Source organism: Eptatretus burgeri, chromosome 15 (assembly GCF_056783735.1).
Source record: "Eptatretus burgeri isolate ZD-2024b chromosome 15, Ebu_testis_v1, whole genome shotgun sequence".
NCBI classification, from domain to species: domain Eukaryota; kingdom Metazoa; phylum Chordata; class Myxini; order Myxiniformes; family Myxinidae; genus Eptatretus; species Eptatretus burgeri.
Window position 1 is genome coordinate 3,639,340 of NC_140975.1, and position 27,765 is coordinate 3,667,104.

Here is a 27,765-nt window from a genome sequence, read left to right on the forward strand (position 1 = left end):
GGGTAGACTAGGTCAAAGTCCAAAATGATGAGAAAACTAATTCCATGACCAAGATGATGAATGGAAGTAAGCAGATAACCTTAGAAGGTCCATCAAGCTTGAGATCTGTAATTGAGGGGATCAGTTTTCACACCGTCTTTATGTAATGCAGTAATGTTGGCTGACTTCCAAGTAGACGGAAGATGATCTCGGGCAAATTATAAGGTTAACAGAACAGAAAAAGGATGTGCAAAAGCAGCTGAGCAGGATTTTAGGGCACGTGAGCTGATGCCGCCCAGGCCAGTTACAGTTAAATGAGTTGAGGGTTGCGATAAATATCTCCACTTTCTGAGGTGCAAAAGACAGAGTCCAAGAGAAGGGTGTGGGTCAGGTGAGTACAGAGAGTGAGGGGGTTTGAGCCACAAGATTTGGAAGTAAACACAGAATTCAGGCATTTGGCCTTCTCACAAACGGAGTCAGCTGTGGTGCCATTTGAAAAGAGGGAAGGGATGGAAGGGGAGCGAGCATACACCAGAGACAGACTCAACAAGGCTTGAGAGACTCAACAAGGCACCACCAGATTTTACATGGGGGAGGCAAGTTGGTTCAGTCTTGAGGTTGGTCAGATGTTTTTTGGCCGATTTAGGTATGGATCAGTGATTGGTTACATATGTGGTGATTGTGATGTTTGGAGAGGGTCTCGTCAAAAGCTGAATGTTCTGACGGTGCCTGTCCATTCCTCACCCGAAAAATGAAGCAGAGGCATGATGAGCTAAATATATTCCTCCTGTGCTCAAGTTCTTTGCATCATCTTCAATTTGGTGACTTGGGAACACAAAAGAAAGACAACGAAGCCATAAACTATCACCAAGGCTACGAATGTTTCACTTGATAAAAAAGTGTGACAAGAGCAGCAGAATTTCAAAGTTTTAATGGAAATACTTGTAGTAATACACAATACCAGCGCGAGGCCACACTGTCGTATACCGATAATGTCCAGTCCCAAGGTGTGCTCACACCGAGCCTACAGGTATCGCCTGTCCCGACCCACGATGCTGGGAGCACTCGGGTGTTCATAGCGTGCTCCATCACAGACGGTATCAGGTAGAAACCGCACACCGGTTCGTACAAAAGGTTTTGTATAAAAACTTTAAACAAGCAAACTTGTACAGCATCACACCTGTCCCGCACGCACACATAACACACCGTTTGCTTGCTATATTACAGGTATTCACAGAAGCTTTAAAAGAGAAGGTAACCTTTATACAGCTCAGTTATTGTTTTGTTGCCTCTTTATACAATGGTCAAAAAGCTTAAATCTTTTTGTTTATCAGACATCAGAATGATAGCATGTACAAATCAAGTCTGAACGTGAGAAGAAATAAAAATTAAAATGAAAGAACCATAAATCCAGGTGAAACTCCAGGTGAAAAGTTAGGTCTTGACCTCCCCAGAGTCCTCACATTGTATGTACAAACCCTAAAAACTGGACGGGACCCAATCCACATGGACTCGAATCCAAGAAATACTAGGGGTTAGGGTCGGGATGGGAGAGAGGAGTAAGGGGAGGGGGGGGAGAAGTGGGAGGGTGAATCTCACGAGATAAGGGGCTTTTTTCCCATTGGGACCTCAACTTTGCACAAATGTGTGTCCGAGGCTCAGGGAATGCAAAGACCCTCCTCTTCACATGACGGACCATTTAACATCACCACCCCTCAGTCAATCTCCGATCAGAAATGCAGCTACGATGGTACAGAAATATATAAAAGGATGAAAAACCAAACTGCACAACATGTGAACAAATAGGTACTATGGAGACCTTTACAGATAACAATTGTGTGTTCGGCATAACTAGGTGATGCACCGGAGCAGCTTCGGCCCTTTACACGGGTGGGGAAGACCTTTCTTGAAAGAGGAAGCAGAACGAGCATTTTACGATCCATTTTGGCACGCACATTCGCATTGGCTCACGCACCCCAAATCCCGTACAATTTCACCCCAAACCAATGTGCCCGTTGCACTCGACACCAACCAATTTACAGATATGTGCGGCGGAATTAAAGGTGGCACAACACGAGGTTCACGTCGAGGTGGATTGGCGTGCTTTGCCAGGATTTTAAATTCGAGGAACATAAGTTAAATGAACATGAAAAACGCGATACAACTCGAGTTTTTTTTTTAAAACCGAAACTGTACAAATAATAAAGTCGTCAAGAATAATGGGAAGTGAATTAACGAACTAATGATTGACTGATCATTCCAGCTTTGCATGTTTGTATCACAAGGGATAAACTCGACTATTTAATCAAATGGACACAACTAATGCACTTACAAAATGGCGTTCCCAACATCATCAGAACCAAAACAATGTTATTTGCGCGAATCCGATAAACCCATTACCCCTGCAATCATCGACTCGGGGTAACCAACAAAAACAGCACACACATGTAAGTGAACTTCTCGATTATCACGATCACATGTCAAACTTCAGTGCTTCTGAACTGTTAAAAGATCGTGTGGTTGTTTAAAAGGAACGCTTAATGAATACAAGTAGTCTAAGTGATGTGTTGCCCCCGCACCACCACCACCCCCCCCCCCGAAAAAAAATCCAACTCCTTATTGCTGATTAAAACCTCACAAAATTTGCTTTTAAATATCACCCTTCGATGACCGGTGACTGGTGACCCTTTGATGAAACATCACTGGTGGCCCAAACCAAAAATGGAGTCGAATGGCAGGCTGGGACAGTCTTGATGTTTTACGTGTTGAAAAGAAGTTTTAAAACAAACTTTTGAGACTTCTACCTCCGTGTTGACACAATGGAGCGATCATTTACAATGCAAAATGGTGGTGAAGGGGGGTACCAATGTTACAGATAATATTTTGTGCAAAAATAGCTTTTTCTTTGTTGAGTCTTATTCATGAAAAATGCTTTAACAGGAAGGCTAACAAAGGAGGAAGGAGAAGGACCATATTAAAATAAACCAGCAAAGTAAAATACGTTTGCATGGTGCAAATGCAATATTGCATAAAAGCACAAAACTACACCTGCATGATCTTAAAGAGTGAATGAGGTTCTCCAGCACAATAAGAAGTGCTGCTGATTTAAGGATTTAAAGAATAAAATTTATCAACTATTGTTGTGAAGTGAGTACAAGACGCTCAAGCACGACCACGGGTTTCAGCGCTAAAAGTTGGTGCACCTTCCGATCGAGCAGTTTCCTTTCCAGCACGACACGCAAGTTCATTCCACGGTCGACCACTACACCCTGGATGATTACTGCCTCCTCCTCTTGGTGACTGATTGCGTTTGCAAAACTCTTGAGTGCCAGGTGTCCGACACGTCTACCAGACATGCGACGGCCTTTGCTTCGAGCACGCAAAGGGTGAGGCGTCCACTTTGAAGGCGAGAGAGAACGTCTTGCAAGGTAGGAGCCTCTCAGAAAGTCGATAAAAGATGCCTCATATCGACAGGGCTGTGATACATTGGAAGTGTCACTGACCAACAGTTTATGATGACTTTCAAAAACATCTGTTTTGCGTGGCCGGCCACGTTTGCGAGGCGATTGACTGAGCTTCCGTGAAGATGATGCATTGCGTGAGAAACGAGTCCGATCAAATCCATTAGACAAATGCATGTGGTGATGGATTAACTGAGAAGTGTGTGTGGGGACATGAACCAAAGGCAAAGGCCGAGCGGGGTCGGGAACAGACGGCGACGCCTGAGCGGGGTCGGGACCAGATGGCGACGCCCGAGCGGGGTCGGGACCAGACGGCGACGCCCGAGCTGGGTCGGGACGAGACGGCGATGCCCGAGCGGGGTCGGGACGAGACGGCGACGCCCAATCGGGGTCGGGACGAGACGGTGACGCCCGAACGGGGTCGGGACGAGACGGCGACGCCCGAGCGGGGTCGGGACCAGACGGCGACGCCCGAGCGGGGTCGGGACCAGACGGCGACGCCCGAGCGCGGTCGGGACCAGACGTCGACGCACGAGCGCGGTCGGGACCAGACGGCGATGCCCGAGCGCGGTCGGGACCAGATGGAGATGCCCGAGCGCGGTCGGGACCAGACGGCGACGCCCGAGCGCGGTCCGGACCAGACGGCGACGCCCGAGCGCGGTCCGGACCAGACGGCGACGCCCGAGCGCGGTCCGGACCAGACGGCGACGCCCGAGCGCGGTCCGGACCAGACGGCGACGCCCGAGCACGGTCCGGACCAGAAGGTGACGCCCGAGCGCGGTCCGGACCGGACGGCGACGCCCGAGCGCGGTCGGGACCGGACGGCGACGCCCGAGCACGGTCGGGACCGGACGGCGACGCCCGAGCGCGGTCGGGACCGGACGGCGACGCCCGAGCGCGGTCGGGACCGGACGGCGACGCCCGAGCGCGGTCGGGACCAGACGGCGACGCCCGAGCGCGGTCGGGACCAGTCGGCGAAGCCTGAGCGGGTTCGGGACCAGACGGCGACGCTCGAGTGGGTTCGGGACCAGATGGCGACGCCCGAGTGGTTTCAGGACCAGACGGCGACGCCCGAGCGGGGTCGGGACCACACAACGCCTGAGCGGGGTCGGGACCAGACGGCAACGCCCGAGCGGGGTCAGGACCAGACGGCGACGCCCGAGAGGGGTCGGGACCAGACGGCAACGGCCGAGCGGGCTCGGGATTAGACGGCGACGCCCAAGCGGGGTCGGGACTAGAAGGCGACTCCCGAGTGGGGTCGGGACCAGAAGGTGACACCCAAGCGGGGTCCGGACCAGACGGAGACGTCCGAGCGGGGTCGGGACCAGACGGCGATGTCTGAGCAGGGTCGGGACCAGATGGTGAGAAGTGTGTGTGGTTTTGACTGTACATTGGTGCATTACAGTTCAACAAGGCAGAACTGGCATGGCTACCACCCAATGAGGAAGGAAGCACACGGTGATTACTCCATGGACAGGTTCGCACGCGGCAGTTCTTCAAAGGACACACAAGTGAGCCCTCACGAGACAGGGAATTGGCAGGATTATGGCTGTGGCACAACACGGGAAGAGGGAAGCGGTTTGTGCAAGACGATGTCGGGAAGGATTGACCACGGTTGGGCAGAATGGGGGGTGCAGGAATGCGAAACGGTGAGGTTGGGGGCACCATGGTAGTGTGAATGCGGGATGACAGGGCTGATGGGGAGGAGGTGGTGCACAAAGGGGGTGATACAGTGAGGCCATGGCATGAGGACGCAGAAGGTACTTGGCTGCGGAATGAAGTAACAGATGGTGAGGGGACGCAGCACGGGGCCGCAGGAGAGGAAGTGTGTCTGCTGTGCGAGGCAGCAGAATGTGTGGGGATGCGGCACGAGGAAGGAGAGGGCGCATGTCCGCGACCTAAGGAAGCAGAGGGCAAATGTTTGTGGCATGAGGAAGCAGAGGGCGACGGTCTGTGGCACGAGGAAGCAGAGGGCGAAGGTCTGCGGCACGAGGAAGCAGAGGGCGAAGGTCCACGGAACGAGGAGGCAGAGGGCGACGGTCCGCGGCACGAGGACGCAGAGGGCGACTGTCCGCGGCACGAGGACGAAGAGGGCGACTGTCCGCGGCACGAGGACGCAGAGGGCGACTGTCCGCGGCACGAGGACGCAGAGGGCGACTGACCGCGGCATGAGGACGCAGCGGGCGACTGTCTGCGGCACGAGGACGCAGAGGGCGACTGTCCGTGGCACGACGATGCAGAGGACGACTGTCCGCGGCACGAGGACGCAGAGGGCGACTGTCCGCGGCACGAGGACGCAAAGGGCGACTGTCTGCGGCACGAGGATGCAGAGGGCGACTGTCCGCGGCACGAGGACGCAGAGGGCGACTGTCCGCGGAACGAGGACGCAGAGGGCGACTGTCCGTGGCACGAGGACGCAGAGGATAACCGTCCGCGGCACGAGGACGCAGAGAAGGACCGTCCGCGGCAAGAGGACGCAGAGGACGACCGTCCGCGGCACGAGGACGCAGAGGACGGCCGTCCGCGGCACGAGGAAGGAGAAGGTGACTGTCCGCGACATGAGGAGGCAGAAGGGGAATGTCCACGACATGAGGAAACACAACGGGAATGTCCGCGACACGAGGAAGCAGAATGAGAATGACCGCGACACGGGGACGCAGAAGGCATATGTCTACGACATGAGAAAGCAGAAGGTGACTGTCCATGGTTGGAAGAAGCAATGTTTGCATGTGTGTGGTACGAAGTCGCAGACTGTGCATGGCTGTGGTTTGATGAATGAGAGGGGGCATGGCCACGGAAAGAAGCAGCAGAGGGAGTGTGGCCACGGCACGAGGTACCAGATGGTGACAGGCTGCGGGCTGAGGTCGGAGGGGGTGTCATACTATGGCAGGTGGGAAGAGATGCTCTATGGCCACGGCATGAGGCAGCAAAAGGCACAGAGCCGCGGAATGATGGAACGGAAGGCGATTGGCTGCGGGGCGATGCGGCAAAGGGTGCACGGCTATTACATGATGAGGCAGAGGGCACGTGGCCTCGGCACAAGACAGCAGATTGTGTGTGGCCACGGCAAGCAGCAGAGGGAGTGAGAACACGGAGTGAGGCAGCAGAGGCGGTGGGGTTGCGGGACATTGCAGTTGATGCATGGCGGCAGGAGGCAGCAGCCGGTGTGCGGATGTGGCATGATGGAGCAGTATGTGCCTGGCCAAGGCCCTGAGGAGCCAAGTGGGAAAGGGCACTGGATGGAGAAGCTGATGGGGAGGATGTGCTGGATGGAGGAGCTGACAAGGAGAGTGCGCTGGATGGAGGAGCTGATGGGGAACGGGCACTAGATGAAGTAGTGGACATGGAGCGAGCGATGGAAGGAGGAGCTGACAGGGAGCGGGTGCTCAGTGGAGGAAATGATGGGGACTGGGTGCTGGAAGGAGCAGCAAATGGGAAGCGGGTAAGAGATGCACAGTGTCGAGAAGTCAATGGGTTGGGGGTGCTGAGAGGAGGAGCTGACAGGGACCAGGCATTGTGCAGAGTCCTCTGGGATGGGGAACTGCATGGAGGAGCCGACAAGGAACGGGCACCATGTGGAGGAGTTGACAGGTAATGGGCATTGCGCAAAGGAATTGACGGAGAAAGGGCACTGCACATTGAAACCAATGGTAAGCGGTCACTGTACGAGGAAGCTGACGGGGACAATACGCTGCGCAGAGGAGCGGACGGAGAACAGGTGCTCCGTGGAGGAATCAAAGGGGAATGGGTGCTGGAAATGGGAGCCACTGTCGAGTGGATATTGCTTGGAGGCGCCAAAGGGGAGTAATCGATACTTGGAGGAGCCGATGGGGATCGGGCAATTATCAGAGGAACAGATGGGGAACAGGTGACACCCAGGGGAGTGGATGGAGTGTGAGCAATGCTTAATGGAGTCGACTTAGAACAGTTTGTGCTGGCAGCTGAAGGTGAGGTGGTGATAATTGCAGGAGCTGACAGGGAGTTCGTATTGCATGGAAGACCGAATGGAGAAAGGGAGCTACCCACAGGAACTGACAGAGAGGAACAGCTGTCAAGCAGAGTCAATGCTGGGTTGCTGCGCAGAAGAGCGGATGGTGAGTGGTCGCTGCCCTCAGTTGCTGAAAGGGAGGGGCAGCTTCTCGGAAGAGGCGACGAAGAGGGGTCGCTGCTAAGAGGAGCCAACATGGAGGGGTAGCTGGCTGGAGTAGTCGACACGAAGGGGTCGCTGCCCGGAGGAGCCGACGGGAAGGGGTCACTGCCTGGAGGAGCCGACGGGAAGGGGTCGCTGCCCGGAGGAGCCGACGGGAAGGGGTCGCTGCCTGGAGCCGATGGGAAGGGGTCGCTGCCCGGAGCCGACGAGAAGGCGTCAGTGCCCGGCGGAGTCGACGAGAAGGCGTCAGTGCTCGGCGGAGTCGACGGGAAGGGGTCACTGCTCGACGGAGTTGACGGGAAGGGGTCACTACCCGGCGGAGCTGATGGGAAGAGGTTGCTGCATGGGGGAGTCAAATGGGAGCAGTCGCTGCCCTGGGGAATCGACCAGGAGTGGTCACTAGCCGGAGGAGCCAATCGGGAGGGCTCGCTCCATGGAAGAACTGACGGGGAGGATTCACTGTCCAGAGGGTCGTGGTCACTGCCTGGAAGAGCCGACAGGGATAAGTCGCTACCTGGAGGAGCTGACAAGTCGTTGTTGTTGCTGCCCAGAGGAACTGAAGAGGGGCTGCTGCCTGTAGCTGCAGAGAGGCAGGCATTTCCCAGAGGAGCTAATGAGGAGTCCACGCTCGGACGAGCCGACGTGGAAGAGTCGCTGCCCAGAGGAGCCCACTGGGGGGGATCACTGTCTGAAGTAACCAGTAGGGAGGGTTCGCTACCCAGAGGAGCAGATGGGGAGGTGTCGCTACCCTGAGAAGACAAAGGGGAGGTATCACTGCTCATCAGAGCTGACAGGGAGGGGTTTCTGGCTGGAATAGTCGACAGAGAGGGATCGCTGCTTGGAGGCGGTGACGGTGAGCAAGTGATGCCTGGAGGAATCGATGTGGCAGTAATTCGGTGGAAAGAAGTGGAATGAATGTCGTCGTGGTTTGACAGATCTGATGAGTCAGGGACAGGAGAAGAAAGTCCGACTTCTGTGCTAGCACATGTTGGGCTAGATTTGTTATGTGTACGGAATACCTTGCTCGGAGAAAATCCGCGGAATAACTGGCTGGGAGATGGGTGGCTGCAGTGCACCTGGTTGGGAGAGGTGCGGCCACGGCACACCTGGCTGGGATTTGGGCTGCTGCGGCAAAACTGGCCCGTCGAGGATCGGCTGATTGGCAACTGGCCTGCTGACGCTCGGCCCCTGCACAACTGGTCTGCCGAGGCACGGCTGCGGCCTGTATGGCCTGCCGAGCCACGGGCAATCTGGCCTGCTGAGCCACGGCCACGGCCGCGGCCAATCTGGCCTGCCGAGCCACGACCGCGGCCCACCTGGCCTGCCGAGCCACGGCCGCGGCCCATCTGACCTGCGGAGCCACGGCCACGGCCCATGTGGCCTGCAAGGCCACGGCCACGGCCCATATGGCCTGCGGAGCCACGGCCACGGCCCATATGGCCTGCCGAGCCACGGCCCATTTGCCCTGCTGAACCACGGCCGCGACCCATCTGGCCCGCTGAGGCACGGCCGCGGTACAACTGGGCTGCTGAAGCACGGCCGGGGCATAAATGCCTGGCTAAAGCTTGGCCATGGCACAAGTGGCTGGGTGAGGATTGAGAATGGAGCATTGTTGTGGCAAGGGAGCAGTTGTGGTCATGGGGCAACTGGTTGGTGTTGGCGTATTTTGGAATATGGTTTACCGATGTGGGAAGAGTTTGGAGAGGATGTGAAGAGGAAAGCTCCTGTCTCTTGTTTACTGGAGAGACAAATGTATGGTTACTCTTCAGCAAAGAAGCAAGAGCAGGGCCACGACTCAATGAAGTGTGCTTTTCATTATTGCCCAACATAGAGTTGTGTTGGTGATGAGACATGAATGTTGACTGTTGGCGGCTCCTGCATTCCAACAGAGAAGGAAGTGCCATCTCATTTTCTAATGAAGAGTCTGGTGCAGCGTCCTGTTGTAACGGGGAAACTGGTACATCATCTGTTTCCAACGTGGAGGCTGGTGCAGCGTCCTTCTCCAACACCGAGGTGGCCACAACGTCTGGTTCCAGCATAGATGTGGATGCAATGCCTGGTTCCAATGTGGAAGTGGGTGCAATGTTTGGTTCAAATTCAGAGGTGGGAACAACGCCCGGTTCCAACGTGGAGGTGGGTGTAAGACTTGGATTCAAAGTGGAGACGGCCACAGCACCCGGATACAATGTCGAGGTGGGCACAGCACCCGGATGCAATGTCGAGGTACATGCGTCTTCCGGTTTCAAAGGATAAGCGGATGCAGCTTCTGTTTCCAAAGTGGAGGCGGGTGCTGTGCCCTGATGCAAAGGAGAGTCAGGTATAATGCCCAGATCGAAGTGTGAGGCAAGCGTGGGATCAGGATTTAACAATGAGTTAAATACAGGATTGCAATCAACAGATGAAGCATGAGCATGGTTGCGATTCATCTTTGAGCCAACTTTAAAGTCATAGTTCCTTCTCCAGTTTTGCACACGATCACGGTCCACTGGCTTTGCACTGCTTGGAGAAGCATCAGCACTGGCACGATGCCTTTTTTGGTCTGAACGCTGGCGATTAATAACCAGGCGAGATAAATGCATGTCAATATATGCAGCTGGCATCCTGTGTACCCGGCGATAATGCCGAATAAGACTGTATGAACTACTCAATACACCACTGCAGCTAATCAGCATGCATGCATGCTTGCTATTCAGGTGGCTACATTTGCAAATTTCCAGAGTATCTTCACTCGACTTGAGAATGGAAGGTGGGAGTTCGTCAACTTCTGTGTTGCCATCTATGACTGTTGTGCCATTGCATAAATCAATCCATTCACCTGACTCTCCCCTCACAAGTTGAATGATAGGTTTTGGATGGGTTTTGGCAACTGCGTGATCGTGCTTGCGCCGCATGTGACGCCTCAGTGTTGCTGATGTGTGGAATGCCCCTGTGCAATTCTCCATACCACACAAGTATTTCATCGATTGTGATGTGGGTTGCTCTGCAGTTGAAGCCTTACTGAGATGTGCAGGCCAGCCTTTATTTTTTTTGGTCAACCTTTTATTTTTGGAATTAACAGCCGCACCCAAGCAGGGCGAAGCCCCTCTCAGGCCTGTCTGAACAGGCTTTGAAAGGTCATTCTTCACTGCAGGTTCAGCAAAAATTGTAGCAGGGGAGGGAACATTTGAATTATCTTCAGATGTTGGCATAGGAGTGAAGCTATTTTCCACAGGTTGGGGCACTGAGGACTCACCAGAAAGGCAAGCAGCTGCATTAGATATAACTTGGAATCCTGGAGGTGACTGCTTTTGTGGTGACTCGACACTCCCGAAACCTTCTGCGTGCTCATGGCGAGAAAGATTTGAATAGCAAGTGAAAGAACCCAAGGAGTTAAGGTGCTCACGGAATTCATCTGCATCGTCTGGAGCTATGTAATGCTGAACTTCATCAGAACTCAAATTGTGATAGTCACGGTAATGATCGATAAGCTTGGTGAAATTTACAAAATACTTCCTGCACTTCGTCATATTACACATATAAGGACGTGTTGCCTTTTCACAAGTGTTGCCATTGAGTTGTGAAACATCATCGTTCTCCAGTTTAATGCTAGTTGCTGGCATCTTACCCTTCTGCATTATCTGCATCATCTGTGCACGAGATTCGGCATTCAGTGCAGGAGGATTCTCACAGGATGTGCTGCATTCAGCCTCAGAAGACTTTCCTGCAGCTTGCAGTCTCACCTTGCTCAGTTCTGATTGCACTGAATCTGGAAGATTAGGGTTAGCCAGATCATCCTGGTTACCAAAAGGAGACAAAGAGGAAATCTGTGAAGAAAAGGAAGGGTGAGAAGGTGGATGTATCTGACCCTTGCAATCAGTATCTGTAGCCACACTTGGTGCCACCTGGTCAACAGGCCCTGACTGCCGCCCAATCATGCAGAAGGAGGACGGTAGTAGCTGCGTATTAGTTTGACTAGTATCTTCCGACGTCAGCTCCCCAAGGTCCTTCTGTCCATATGCTGGCAAATTCCTGGTTGGGCTCTCCTGTTTGACTGCACAGCTGACGTGTGATATCACCTCCTGTTTGATTGGGCTGCTGAGATTTGTGGCAATTGATTTCAGAGATTCACTGCACAACTTATCAAGCTCTTCACCTGTTATCCTGTGAACGCTGCGGTAATGGGAGCGTAAATTTGAATTACGTGTAAACGCCTTGGTGCAAGGCGAGAGGAAACAGTGGAAGGGTGTGAATGATGACTTGCAATGATTGAGATTGCCGACACCCTCACGGCTGTATCCATGCGTCTTCATGTAATGATTGACTAATGCACTGCGTGTCAGAGCATTGTACTTGCATCCCTCCAAGTGGCATATGAATGGGCGGATCAATACCTTCATGTTAACATCCGTAGCACGTTTTCGATGTCTCGCAGATTTGCGCTTTCGCGGTGTCGACGTCTCTTCGTTATATTTGCTGTCTGTGCCGCTGGCATCCTCATGTGCTTCGGAAAATGCTCCGAATAAATCGTCCATGCCAAGATTACAGTGAGAATCATCATTGCTATCAGAACCGGTGCCCCAGTATAAAGAGTTGTAGGGATTGTCTGAGGATGTCCAGTCCACTCCATCTCTGTCATCATCTTCACCATGAGCTTCACTGTTCTCCAAATCCATCTGTCTCACTGTTTCCAAGATCTCACTCACACTGATCTCACCAAAGATATTGCTTTCACAACTTGTCCCATCTGCTTGAAGATCTGCTGCAAAGCTCGATGAATGCTCGGCCAGTGATTCATTGGGATAACTCAAAGGAAGAGTTCCACTTTCGGTGCATTTAGTGTGGATTGAGTTGCTGGGATCTTTGTTGCAACTGTCACTGTTGTTGGCTGTGGCTTTTTGCATGGACTGTGACTGCTGGTACTGAAATGAGACACTCTGGAGAGGTAAGTGAGTGTTTGTAACTGAATTGCTATATGATGGGGCACAGTAAGGATATGAAGAAGACCTGGGTGGATCCTGAGTCGAAACAACATGTGGGGATTGTGCGGGATGATTTAGATTCGAACCAAGACCATCATAAGATGTTATGGGAGGTTCGGAAGAGGAAAACAATGTCTGTACGGGTTTCCCAAAATTAGGCTCATACGGATGTGGTGGTGGCTCAGTATTTGTATTCAAAGATGCATGGTAGGGCTCAGTTGTGGGAATATGTGTAGTGTGTGCGTTGGTGTCACGGTGTGGTCCGTAGGAACCTGAAGAACTGGAACATTTCCATTCAGGTTGATCGAGTTGTGTGGAGTGTTGGCTTGGGGTATCAAAAGCAAGCATTTTGGTGAAGGGTTTCGTCTCAAAACGTTGGCAAGGCAAAATGGGTTGTGAAAAAGGAACCTGTGGGACGTCATTAATGAAGCTCCTCTCAACACACGCACGTGAGGAGGTCTTATCTGGCTCTTTAATTGCCTCGTCTATTTCTAAAGTAACTTTTTCTTTGGAAAATGGAGCTACACAGTCACCAACAATCCTCTCATCAGAGGCATGTCTGATTTCTGGCGTCGTATCTCCTGCTTTATCTTCGATCCTCTCAACAATTTCCACTTTAGGACGGTTGGCAGTGATGTCCACCTTCGTGTCTCCACTGCTTGTTGTGTTTTGCAGTGCATATGGCAGGGAAGCCCCTTTCTCTCGTTTGATGCTCTTCACAAATATGGGAGTCTTGCTGGGCTTGTTCTTCGTTAAACACAAATGCTCCAGTGGCCCTTCAGCTTTGCGTTTGGTGGTGATGCGACCGCCAAGAGGCTTACCACTCTCGTACACCATGGAACAGTGGGTGCAGACAAACTTGCCATCCTACGTACAAAATGCAACGGCATTAGTTTCAATGTCAACTCAGCAAAAAAGTGAATTCAAAAATAACTACAAGAACTCGATGAATGGAACATTCAAGTACATTGATATAAATTACAGTTAAAACGAGAGTTCATAGAACACAATACCCCATGCAGTTTTTAAGTACATACACTTCAATTGCATTGCAAACAGAAGATGCTGCCATGCCAGTAATGTAACAAACGATCTGCTGGCAGTTCGGTGAACATAAATCAAATTTAATAATCATGATCATCATTATCATTCTCCATGAGAAGTTTTCCCACCATCTGCATTCATATGTGCCATTTTGAATGGTAATGACAAGTAGCAAAAATGAAAAAAAACAACACAAGTGGTACTCAGTACATGATCTACTATTAGCAATGACATCATACCACCAACATTCAGTGCTAAAACAAACAAGCTCAAATGAGCTAAAATCCTCGTCCTCTTAATGATGATGTCATAAAAACGAATATGATGTAATTGTGATGTATCAGGTTTGCGATAAATTATCTGTGCTAATGCCCGGCTTGATTCCCGCAAACAAAATTCAAACAGCTTGCCAAGTTCGGAGATAATGGTATAGGCGATTTCCATTAGCGGCGATATTACGACGTCAACATTTTTTTCGAGGAAGAATTTCCAAAATCGGAGATGGTTACTGCCTGCACGTGGGCTTTCTGCATATGCATGGCAAGTTTCACGAAGATCCGATGAAAACTCTGGGTTGTGAAACAAAAAATGTCAAAAAATAGGAATAACGTCATAAAAATTGATATGACGTCATAGTGATGTATCATATGTGCAGTAATTCATTTTGGCTAATGCCCTGTTCGATTCCCGCAAACAGATTTCAAAAAGCTTGCCTAGTTTCGGAGATAATATTGTTACGTTTGAGGGGGGGTATGCATTCAAAGGGTAATTAGGATGTTTAATTAGGTATGCCATGCTGTTCGAGTTTACCAGGATGTCGATGTAATAAGTAGCAATTCAGTGGTGATAAGTTGTCTAGTAAATGTCCATTTCTTCAAGGGGGAAATGATAATTGTCACGTAATTAGATAGGGACACGGGATAGGGTAAGTGTGTCTGCGTAAACCCCTTTTAGTAGTCCCTGGAGGCTTGCCGTGACGTCACAGGACAGTGCTGCGGATGGCTCCGCCCCGTGATCACGATTGGAGAAAGGCGACGGCGCAGGACCAATAAAACGGCTCGATTGGAAGTGACGAGGACGGGAGGATAAAAAGGTTCTGTTCGGGGTCGAAAAGGAAGAGGAAGAAGATCGGGACAGAAAAACTGTTCTGGTGGAGGCTGTTGTGCTGGGAGCGTGCTGTGTTGTTGCGCTGATTCGGCCCTGGTTTCATCGTGTCTTGTAGCCTTGCTGAGCCTCGTGCCTCACCTTGGTTGGCTCTGGGGTTCTGCTGACTCGGAGTACGGGGTCGAACGGCGGGCGGACCTGCCTCCATCTCCTGCTCGCAATTTGGTGCCAGAACTGGTTCCCTGGCGGCTGTGAGCAGACTTGGGCCAAGACCAGGAGGTCGACAGCACCACGGTGTCTCCTGCCCCCCTGACGAGAGCAGGGCCAGCTCGTCCAACGCCAATCCAGGGACTGTTGTGTCCACACCACGGGCCAGCCTGACCACCAGGACCAGCTACGTTGTGTGTGTGTGTGTGTGTGTGTGTGTGTGTGTGTGTGTGTGTGTGTGTGTGTGTGTGTGTGTGTGTGTGTGTGTGTGTGTGTGTGTGTGTGTGTGTGTGTGTGTGTGTGTGTGTGTACCTGGCACCTTAGAGGGTTTGAGATTTGTATATTCATTGGAATTGTCTGTGTTTTCCCCACGCCCGAACCCACACCACCATCCCGTCGAATCGCCCCGGATCCCTCTTCTTGCCGAGTCTTGTTATTTCTGGTTAGAGAAATAAACGTTATCAACTCAGTGAAAAGCGACTCGTGCCACCTTCCTCGTCCCGTTTGCGGTAGAGTGATTAGAACCGCCATCTTTGGGTTGTAGAGGATAAACCGCCTCCATCGTTTCGGCTCATTCTACGTTAGCGGGACTGTTCAAGTCCCGTGAAAGTCACAATATTTTAGGCGATTTCCATTAGCGGAGATATTTTGACGTCATAACTTTTTTTCTTGGAGGAATTTTCAAAATTGGAGATGGTTACTGTCTACGCAAGGTATTTTTACATATATATATATATATATATATATATATATATATATATATATATATATATATATATATATATATATATATACACACAATCATTCTAACCGAGTCATGACAGGGATCACAGGGAACGACCATCAATTGCTTTGAAGTATCATATACTTTCATTTTCAACTGGGCCTGAGGGGAAGAAACAAGTGCTGCTGTTGCTGCACTGAAGAGGAAATTGAAAGCCTAAGTCAGGTTAGTGAACACTGTGTATTTGAACTCACTTATTGATTGTATAATACATTACAAATGCTGATTTTCGAACCTATATGCCATACGTACATGTACATTATTGCTCATATCTCAGAAACTATTGGAGTGCCCATCACAAAATTTATGTGGAAGCTTCTTGACATCATAAGGTACCTCTGGCATGAATTTGAGGAAATTTGAAGGATACATTTTTTGGGGATTCACGATTGAAGTTTATATTTTGTGAAAACTTTTTTGTGGTTGGAGGTAGGAAAATGTTTCCCAGACAAATTCATAGGGCATGAAAATACCTTTAAAATGACACCAAAACCAGCTGTCTAGGTGTTATACTTTTAGAGATATGGCCATTTGAATTCGCGACATTGTGCTAATTAGTCCAAAGTTCGTTAGTCTGTATCTCACTAAATAAGAGGCTGTTAGCAAAAATATTTGAGTTCTAGCCGTTTTTCATGGGTCCCAATTGGTTCCCAAAGTTTTACAAAAATCTGAGAGATGACGGCAAATTCTTTGATGATTTGACATGGAATGACCCAGTACAGTGGTGCTCATTTCGCCAACCTCGGAAGGATGACAGGCTTAGTCAACCCTCTGGTGTTAATTCAGCAGCCAACGGGGCTTGAACTCAGGACCCTCGGATCCCAAGCCGCCGCCATAACCACTAAGCCAACACCAGGCTTATATATATATATATATATATATATATATATATATATATATATATATATATATATATATATATATATATATATATATATATATATATATATATATATATATATATATATATATATATATATATATATATATATATATATAGTTACGGCTGTGGAAATTCGCATTACACCATAAAGGGTCCTAAAGTGAGATAGTTCGGTAAGTTCATGTGTAGTTAGCCCAAACGCATTGTATAGAGGGAATATATGTGATCCAGTCGGGCTGCGATTCTTCAGTTCGTCGTTTTTCTTTTGCTGTCGTTAATTTGGTGCAAGAACAACAACGAACATCGCCACAACCAACATCTCAACGATCACGCCATTCACTACAAGACGCCAACAATCACGCCATTCACACCACGACGCCACCTTCCACAACTACGCTACCACATCTTTGCCACTCGCCATTCAACGAGCACCGTGCGGTCACGATCTCCGCGGGACGGATGCAACGGAGCGGAGTGGCAGCTTAAATATCTCCCGCCCAAAACGCCCGTGCTTTGGCATTGGGGAGGGGCGATTTGAGCCAGAGGTCAAAGGTGAAAAAGGTGGGGGCCTGATTTTGGGGGAATAATTCCCTGGCCCCGAGCCAAAACCGACTTTCCTTGTCCCCCGCACGGCGCGGGGAGGGGGGAACGAGAGGGCACGCCCCTTTTTGGGAAGCTTCCAGAAGGGAGGTGGAGCCAGCCAGAAACAGGGCAAAGGGCGGAGCCCCACCCTACAAAAGGGTGGGTGTGAAGAGTCGTTGGTTGTTTGTGCCCGAAAGAGAATTGTGAAGAGTGGGCGTGAAGAGTTAGAGTTGGGCTCTTGTTTGGTTGGTTGTTCCCTTGTCCCGGTTCGAGTTGGGCTCTTGTTCGGTCGGTTGTCGAGGGGTGGAGAGTCCTTGCTCTTGGTGTGTGCATCGGATCACCCTGGGAGAAGCTCGAAACTAGGAGAGGCTCGAGACTGTCGGAGCAAGGATAGTACTGTGTGTGTATCGTCCGTTCTGTTCGTGGTTCGGTTGAGCACGGGGCTTCTCAAGCCAGTCGGTGCAGTCCCTGGATGGAGCGCCTGCCATTCCCCACCCCGTCCGCACCGAGATAGCGGCAAAACCCAGTCGAGTTCCCCCAAAAACCCCGTCCGAGCTGTCGGGTGGACGACGCGAGCTACGCGCGGCACGAGCTCGGTGCACCACGTCGGAGGGACTCGAGGCTGCGGTCGCCAAGGCTGGACGACGCGCCCAGGGAAGTCGCGAATTCTTTTCTTTTGGGGTTTTTGTGTAAATGTCAGTGAGTGGCGCCAGTCTGTGAAGTAAAACTGTGTAAGTGTTGCCGTGTGTAAGACCTATTCGGTAGTAGATCTGCGTTTGTGCATTGCTTTTGTTTCTTTACCACTGCATACGTGTGTTTCTTTGGTTTTATTGTATTCCTGTGTATTGCTTTTGGTGTATTACTGTATTATACGTGCCTTCCGTGCTGCCGTGTGGTGCGGAATAAATGTGCTTGTCCAATTGTTCCCACTTTGCTTCGTCTCCTTCTTTTAATTGACTCTCCATCCTGCATCACGTAAGGGATTCGTAGTGGGTTTCAACATCCCGGTAATTAATCGGAACCGTCAAGGCCGTCGATAACTCCGCTCGATTATCCCTGTAATACGGAACGAACCGCTTAAGCGGTTCATGTCCGGAGTCGGCCTGTGGCGTGGTCCCATCCCTCGGCAGATTACCCGTGCGAGTACCATAGGTATATCGACTTTCGGCGATTTACCCTATCGCGCGCGGGTGGACTGCGGACCGGGTGGTGGTGGGGTTAAACCCCCACCCGTGACTGGTTTCTGGCGGTAGTCCCAGGAGGGTCACGACTGAATTGTCCGTCCGGTGGGCGACGCGGTCGCGATTCGAGTCACGTGGCTGATCGCACGCCGGCGGGCGCAAATTCGCAACATTGGTGTCAGGAGTGGGATACGAACTCATCCCCCTCCTAGCAACATTGGTGTCAGTGAGCGGGAAACAAACTCTCCCGTGTCCAAGCTAAATTCACGGGAGTCGGTTCAGGGGTGAGTGGAGCGACCCCCGATTCCCTCCAAATTACGAGCTTTTTAAAATTAATCCCGTTGCGTGAAATAAGATGGAGTCTCAAAGCGAGCGGGTGCCGGGGGTATTAGATATGTGTAGTAATATAGAATACATGGCCCGGGATGGTACTTTTTGTAATTTAAATCCACCGAGGAGCTCAACCTCATTTATTGAGCACGGACTTTGCCGGCAAACTGAGTCGCACAATGGCGGCGCGATCACACCTCAGCGCAGCACGGAGCGAGCGGCTATTTATAGCGCGGCGAACGGCACGTCACGAGGCGAGTGTTTTCAGACACCGTTTCAAACCACGTGGTCATGGCAGGCGAGGTCAAGCATGCCTACGCTGGACATTGGCAGGCTTTGGAAAGAATTGAAGGAAGAATGGAGGACCGAGCTCGAAAAAGAAAAACGGAAACACGATCTGTAAGTAAAACAATTAAAGAAAGAACTATTGGAAAAGTCAAGACAGGCCAAGGAACTAGAGGGAAAAGTGGGGGAAATAGAATTGAGGATCCATAAGTGGGAACAAGGGACGAGCGAGAGAATGGAGGAGGAGCGAATTAGTAACTCCAGGGATAGAAAGCACATGGAAGAAGAATGGAAAAAAAATTTGGAACAGACAAAATGTGAACACGATTTTGAAATAAAGCGATGAAAGCGAGAAGTAGAAGAAGGCATTCGGAAAAGAAAAAGCTTGGAAGGGGAGGTAAAAAGAGAACTGGAAGATAGAGAACAATTGAAAGAAAGAGCAAGCTTGGAGTATGGTGAGGTGAGCAGGGAAAGGGATGAGATGTGCAAGAAAAGGAATGAAGAGAGTGAGGAAAAATGGAAAAAAAGTTTATGAGATACTGGAAGACGAAACCAAAGAGAGGAAATTACAAAACGAACTGAGGACGTTAAAAGGGGAAAGGAAGAGAACTGAGAATGAAAGGTTGAGGAACCACACTTTACAGATCGAACAGCTGGAAGCAGAGGCCAGATTAAAGAATGAGGAACAAGAAAGAGTACTGAAAGAACAAAGAATGAGACAAGAGAAGGAAGTCAGCCAACTGAAGGAAACCACGAGATTGCAGAATGAGGAACAAGGAAGACAGTGGAATAGGAAATACAAAGAACAAGGAATGAGACAGGAGAAGGAAATCAGTCGATTGAAAGACACAACGAGATTGGAGAGTGAAGAACGAGAGGAACAATGGGATAGAAAACAAAAGGCACATGAAGCCGAGGTTGACCAATTGGAAGAAAAGGCAAGGCTGGAGTGCGAGGAGATAGACAAAGAACAGCGAATGAAACACAAAAGGGAAGTTAACCAAATGAAGCAAACCATGAAACAAGGAAGAGTAATGAGAGAACAGCGAATTAAACACAAAAGGGAAGTTAACCAAATGAAGCAAAGCATGAAACTGGAGAAGGAAGGACAGGAGAGGAAACAAGGAAGAGTCGAGAGAGAACATTGAATGAAGCACAGGAAGGAAATGACCCAATTGAAAGAAACGATGAGATTGGAAAATGAAGAGCAGGGGAAACTGTGGGGTAGAAAACAAGAACAATGTGAGTTTGAAATTAAACAACTAAAATGGGGAGCAAGATTGGAGTCCGTGGAGATTGAAAAACTACGGAGGGAGAACGAAGAACTCAGGAAGTTCCGAGAGGAGGAACGACTCAGAAGGAGCCAGGAAGTAGAACAACGCAATAAGGTGGGATGTGTGACAGCACCACAAGGAGCAATGTCGGTGGTGCAGGACTTGATCGACACCACTCGTCGGAAGAAGGAACAGTAAGGACCAACCCTAATAAAGGAGACACAAATAAAAATGGAGAAAAGGGATGCAACAGAAACAAAGAAGGAAGTAGAAGTATTGCCAGAGACACGGGAGATAGACCGAGTCGAGAATGAATTAAATAGACACGAAGAGACAACAGAAATAAAAATGTACAGAGACACGGGAGATAGAGGAGAGACTGCATGATAAAGACGGGGTTAAAGGAACAGAACACACATACATTAAGTTAGTGGAAGATAATGGGGGCGAGCTGGCGGACTGTCTCGTGACCCGGTGCAAGCAGCTGGATAGCCTTCTTCGGGAACGGAGGGAGACGCTATTCTCCCTTGAAGCTGATCACGACCAGGTGGGTTCGGTCGTGTCAAGCGAGTTCGAGGGGACGAGTGCTGTGGACAGGTGCACGTGCAGCTTGGGGGGTATAGAGACCCCGGAACCCCTTGTAGTGGCACAAATCCCCGTTGTGAATGTCCCGGTGTGTGTGGTGAAAGGGGTGAGTGCGCCCCCGTGTGTGAGTGGTGTGGTCACGAGTGTGCCGGAGTGTGTGCTTCCCAGTGCGCCGTGTGTGAAGGAAGCATGGTGTGCGAGAGGAACAGCGTGTGTGAGGGAGATGACGGGCAGCATGCGGGAGCACGCCACCACGTCTCCCGGTGTGAATGTCATGGAGAGATGTGTGGGTGTCGTAATACGCAGGTGTGCGTGGGTTGAATGGCGACGACGACGGCGACAGAGGGACAAAGGCCGAGTAGCGGCCGTAGCTGTAATGGGGACCGCGCCGGGTTTGCCCAGCAGTGAGCACGAGGTGCGTGCTGTGGTACGCACGAGGCCGCCACGTGCGCGCTTGCGGGAGTGAAACCCGGTCCGTAAACGCCAGCGGTGAATGTTGCCGATCCCGCGACGGACAAAAGCCAGGCAGGATTACGGATTTGGACCGGACGGGTTCTCCACGCGAGCTTGTGTTAAGCTCCAACGGGCAGAGCACATGTGTTCGTGTGGGGAACCCCTCGAAACGCGAGGCTTGTTTTTTTAATGCGCAGAGTGGCGTCATGGCTGCGTGTATGGTTGGAATCCGGCAGGGGGGTGAATCCCTGCCGGATGGTGCCGTCCAAGAGGGACGAGGTACGCGAACAGCTGCCATGACGTCACGCCAAAGGTGCGCGGCTGTGAATTGTCACGCTGGTGCTGCGTGAGAAAAAAAAAGCAAGCCTCGCTTCGAGTGAACAGGATTCCCAGGCAAAGGGTGGAAGACCCCCTTGCTGGGCACAGGATGATCACTAGTTAGGGGGAAGGGTGAGCTTAGCGAGACCAGCTTCATGGGGCAGGGGTAAGTCCTCATGGGACCCGTGGAATGGATTAGTTAGAGGGATGTTAGTGAGATTTAGGTTGGGAAATGGGCAATGACAGTTTGAGGACAGAGACAGACTTTGGATGTGTAGAGGGGACGTAGCTTAGCTACGTAGTGTTAAATGGAACGTGCTGTAGTTTAAGGGACGACGAGGGAGCACGAGGTAGTTAGGGGATTTAGTGAGCAGGAATGGCAGGATTCAGTGATGTCTGAGTTGAAGAGTTGTGAGGTGTGAAAGGAAACATGTTGAGTGAGTGAGGCCAGCGGGTCTGCGTGTATGGAGTGATTGTGGAATGCATGGTAAGATGAGTGATTGGGGGGGGGAGTGATTCCCACCCAAGGGACCCCGGGGTCAGTGTAGAGTGAGTTAGTGGGTTAGTTAAATTGACAAAATGGAGGTCGTATTGTTGTTGGTGGGAAAGTAGGCTCTAATTATGTCTTGTTAATTACGTAACACGCCAGTACACAAACACCACACACAAAAAAGTCCTGGTGAAGGTCTACAATGTCTGATTGCTCTTTTTCTTGTTTTAATTACTGTCATGAGTATTGACTTATTCATACATATAGTTATGTTCTGTATGAATTTATGTAATTCGTATGTCTTTAGTTATTTACTTTGGTTAGCTTGGGATGACCGAAAATTACTGCCCAGGAACACATTCTCAGTTTTTAATATAATGCCAATGGGAAAAAACGTTTTTGATTTGCACTTGGGTTTTCAGGAACGCATCTTGAACGTAAATTGTGGATACATTGTATATGCACATGCATACTTGGCTTGCAAATAGGAGTGGTGTATACTATAAGAGTTGGCAGTCAACGTGTTCTGTTGTTGCGTATGGCAGCTCGGCTGCCTGGTAGCTATCATTTCTTGGAAGGGCGGTTGTGCCGCTGATGCTGTGACCCTCTACCAGTACACTGGTACTCATTTCACCAATCTCGGAAGGATGACAGGCTGAGTCAACCCCACCTGGAGTTAATTCAGCAGCCAACGGGGCTCAAACTCAGGACCCTAAGATCCTAAGCCAGCCACCCTAGTCACTAAGCCAACACCAGGCTTAGTCAACGTGTTAAAGATCGTAAAAAAAAAAACATCTGGTGGTTTAGCACCACTGAAGTAGTCTTATACATCACCTTATACACTGTAATAAGACAATTGAGTCGCAGTTTAGGAGATTCAAAGAACCCCCAATACTGTACTGTCTCACATGCCACACCCTTTCATGCTACATATTGATACGTATCATGGTTCTTGGAAACATCATGACGACAATCTGTCTCCTACAGTCTTGAAGCATATCATTCAACTTAAATAAAGGTTTAAAGATGTTTAAAGGCAAATAAAAAAATAAATAAATACCAGGTTTTACCAACATTTTCCCTTGTGTCAATGACACCACCCTATCTAGCACATTACATGAGTGATTTGTGCCTGCTGTTTGTGCCATTTATGACATCCTCAAAAACAGTGTTTCCTGTTTGGAATTATTTTCAATTTTTCTTGATTGCCAGGCAGGCAAATTGAGAGCCAAATTACTGTTAACCAGAAAACTCGTCTTCATATTAGTGTTAAAAATATAATATTTTATTGAAATAAGTTGTTCCCCAATCACAATCTAATAGGATGGACAGAAGGACATAAACCAATTGCTTAACCCAGCTTTTTGCCTTGTGTGAGTAGGGTTAAGAAAAAAAAAGAAAAGAAATAATTTAACCCAAAATGTTACAACCTTGTGCTACACACTTTGGAGCAGGGTTTCACAGCACCTCATAAACACTCACCTGCATGATTGCTGGCCACTGTGCTTCCCAGTCATGCTTGCACCCTGTTGTTGGTTCCCTAACTTTGTTGGGTCGACCACGGCCTCGGCCCCTCCGGCCCCGGGGCTGCCTCTGGGATTCAGATCTCTCAATGTGGGGTGAGGGGTTCTTCAGAATAGTCGAAATATCAGCATTTTGTGCAGGAAGAGTTGGCTTGGGTGGGTTCTTGATACTATCCATGATGCTGTGTGATAGGGAACTCGTCGGTAAGCCACGAAGTTCCTCAGGCACAATATGCCTGGAGCGCACCAACGGAAGGCCCTGTCTGCCATGCATAGTTTCCAGATGCCGATGGAGGCTCTGAGGCCAGTTAAATGTACTAAAGCAGCTGTCAATGCCACAAAATAGCTTCTTAAGCGGCTTCTGAAGCTTCAATGATGTTCTCATTTGTACCGTTGAGGTCTTTGGAGTCCTTGTGGTGTTAGTCAGAGATCTCATTCTGCCTCGAGTGCTTGGAGGATGACCTCGTAAGCTGGGCCGCCCACGTGGTCTCTGTGGTGATGGAGGTGAAGAGGTTTCTGTCCCTTCACTGGTCTCACCAGGCACGTGAACCTCATAATGACTGGCCTCGTGCCGGTAAAGTAACTGCTTTCGTCCAAATATTTCGCCACATCCTGGGAAAGCACATTGACCACAGTACTTGAGATGAGAAGCAGAGTGTCTCACCAATTCCTCATTGGACTCAAAGCGAAGACTGCAATCCATTTGCGGGCATCCATAAGGGGCTGGACCAGAGTGCGAGATGAAGAGGTGATCATGAAGGTGCACTGTGCTCCCAAATTTACGTCGACAGTAACGACAACAGCGCCGACGCCCGGCTTGTAGCGCATCCATGGCCAGCTGTACATTTGCATTCATCGCATGTACAGTACGCACATGTGCCACAAGTGTCTTGAACATTTTGAATGCTTTATCGCACTGTAATGATGGACAGGGGTGTCGCCGAAGGTAACCGTCACACCCGATTGTTGGACCGAAATAATCCACAAGCACCTCTGTGGCTGTCAAATTGGTACCGTTAATGCGCTCGCGCCGGGAGCCATTGTGTGGAAAGAATGCATCGGATGAGTCATCCACATCAGAGGTACCATCGTCACTGAACGTGACAAAATCTGAACCGTAGAGCTGGTTCTTCTTCACCTTTCGGTGCAATGATGGTCGGGCTAGTTGTGGTGAACCACTTGAGCTAGAAGGCTCACTCTCGCTGCTTGCATCAGATTCTCGATGCAATGGCACTGCCAATGCAGGAGTCCAGTCTTTGTCCTGTGGGTTTTTACGAGGTCTCTCAACTAGTCTGTGTATCATGCGTGAAGATTTTGTCTGCTTTTCATGTGCCGTCCTTGACAATGCAGCCTTCCGTGCACGTCGAAGGTGAAGTCGTACATGCCAAGTGGCTTCCTCAATGTTTGAAAATCTCTTTGGACAGAGTGGACAGCCTGGTTGACCAGTGACAAAATGCTTCCTGGCATGCCGAACTATTCGAACTGAGCCTACGTCTCTTCGGCAAAGTCGGCAACGGTGCTTAGTACGAAGAGAAGGAATTTGAGGCCGATCAATCAATGACTTCTGCATGTCTTGTTTTAAAGCAGCAAGACCAGTCCCTCCTTGATTGTGTTGATGTTGTGCATTGATCGTGTAGCCAGGCATCAAGTTAGTGGCAGCTAATGCCTCACGCCAAGATATCCTGCCATCATCTGACAGCATTTTAACACCACTTCGATCCTTTTTCTCTTTGTCTTCCTCTTCTTCATGCTCCTCAACTCCAGGAGAGGTTTGTTCCTCTTTGACGGAGTCCCCTTCTGCTGGAACTAGCTTTGCAGTTTCCTCACTGGGAAGCATATTTAGACACTGTTGCCTGAGGGAGGTCCAGTCCCACAGCTCAGGGTCAAATGGCCAACGGGCTTTGAGAAGAAGAAGCAACTCACAGCGCATAGATGGTGGTAGGCTGCTACTGCACGTGGGTTTCGCTTCTGAGTTAGAGCTCGCCTGCTCAAGCGCTCGATAAGTAATGACCGAAATATCTTCAAAGAAATGTGTTAAGAGGCACGCACGGCCAACTTCGGCATCATCAGGCATCAGGCAAGCAAGGGTCAGGCACAATGACACCATCGCAGAGACGTGCTCCTCTGTCGCACTTTCACAACCATCTTCGGCTTGTAGACGAAGGCCACGGATACAAAGCTGAACACAAGCCTCAAGACCATCTGAAGGCACCTGAGCAACAGGGAGGAAACAAAGAATATAAAAGTCCTTCAGACATCTCTCCCAATTTATACATAGTCATCTCAGCGAGCTTTTATAAATAGGAGTAAGAATGGCATTCTCGGAAAATAAAAATAAATCAAAAGACAAGGACATGCTCCAAGTTTCTATACAGGAATGGACCATCAACAAATATTGGTCAATGGCCAATAAATTGCTAAAACGTCCAATTCACTTGATATCAAATTGGACAAGTTGTGTGAATCGTTCAACGATACAATACCATCAACTACAGTGCAAAAAAGCTGATCTAGCCATCAATGGATGGACATTGTCTTCCTTCTCCACAACTCACCTGCAAAATCCTTCCTCTTCTCCCCTCCCCTCCACTTTCTTCTCTTAACACGAATATGCCCCTTCTCTGCGTCCTCGCGTTGTCCGTTTATACAACACAGATTTTTACATGACATCCTGTGGCTTCAATTGCATAACATGTAAAGGCGTTTTGGGGATCTATTTTGTTACGGCGTTTTGGGGATCTATTTTGTTACACCGTCAACAGCCTGTGACTACATTTGAAACGCTTTCCAAAAATAAACGAAAACACAGTTTACACAAACGCAGTTAACTAACTAAAACCACTACTTGGAGAAACTATGCTTTTCTTGTTGATTTATAGTGAGGTACCTTATTAACAAAAATGCCAAGGACTGTTACACTGTGGACAAAAGCACAATTTTGTGAGCAAAGCTTTGCCCATCATGTATAAGGGTCAAAAAGAGGGTAAGCTCCAAAAAATCCGATGACAGGATGAGGAAGTGCATTAATGACGTCATAATGACATCACAATAGACTAACAAGATATAAGCACAAATTAATGTATAACATTAATGTTAACAATGTATAAGGTTGTGAAGTACTGTCCCGAGATTTTTTTTTTATCAAGAAACAGGTAATTGATATATAAGCCTTTTTAAGCTCACTTTGTTACAGTGATGTTATTGCTCAAATGAGTAAAAAAATAAATAAAACAAAACAAATGAAAACAAAACATAACAATTAGGGGATAAATGCAAGGGTGCCCGGTCTCAAATGTGATTTAACACCATGTTTAAACAATACATTCCCGGGAATACAGGCGATCTTAGTCTAGCTATTCAAATTTAGCATTTTTCACCAGCTTATAGTGGGCTCATTCTTCTGTACGGTACGTATCTTAGTCTTCAATTCGTTGCCAGTCACCGTGATCACGAAAGTAGTAATTCACAGTAAAAGCAAAGAGGACCAAAATTTTATGACAGGTATAGTAAATGACATTAGGATGTAAAGAAAACACACCCAAATAGTTGGTTCTTTCTTAGCCGAACAATTTGGGTGTTGTGAGTGTTTTGAACTGTAGTGTAAGTAACTAAGCCGAGAAGTTAGGCTCTAACGTTACGGCTCGGGCTATTGTTCACTGTAAGTAACATTAGGCCTCACCCAAAGTTAGGCCTACAGTAAACTTTAATCGTAAAGCACTCCAGTCGTAGTACACGTTCACAGGATGTGACACTACTTCTTGCTTCCTTGATAAAGGAAAAATAAGTGCTTGGAAGGTCTGGAAATCTCATCGCGATGTGACAGGTGCATTCCTTCACATTGTAGAAAATCCATTTCAACCGGTTGACCTCTCATCAGCACACATCCAGTGTCTTGAACGATTTACAGTGCTTATGTATGACGTGACAAGCAATCTAGTTTCTGTCAACGATGCACGCAGAGAGCTCTTCTGCAAGAAAAAGAGAAGTTTGGAGAAGATCCCCCCGACTCAGGTATCTATTAGGCTTACCCTCCTCTATTCATTTTTTTTATTTATAAAGAAATCGACCTTTACTTTTCATGAAATTATACACTAGTTTTCAAAGGCAATATTCAGTAACATAACCATCCTTGAAATGTGATTCTTGGTTAGTTGTATTCATTAATTGGTATGTA

General features: G+C 49.3%; 1 protein-coding gene across 1 annotated transcript in view; it reads right to left on the minus strand.

Annotated features, from left to right (window-relative positions):
• Positions 1-893: 893 nt before the first annotated feature.
• Positions 894-27,765, minus strand: part of LOC147011341 (uncharacterized) — an 86,559-nt gene continuing 59,687 nt past the window's right edge. Inside the window, exons 8-9 of the mRNA XM_085857171.1 lie at positions 23,551-25,803; positions 894-13,415 (exon numbers count right to left, since the gene is read on the minus strand). Coding sequence (XP_085713297.1) covers positions 3,114-13,415; positions 23,551-25,803 — 12,555 coding nt within the window. The 3' untranslated portion in view covers positions 894-3,113. The remainder of the gene's footprint in view (positions 13,416-23,550; positions 25,804-27,765) is intronic.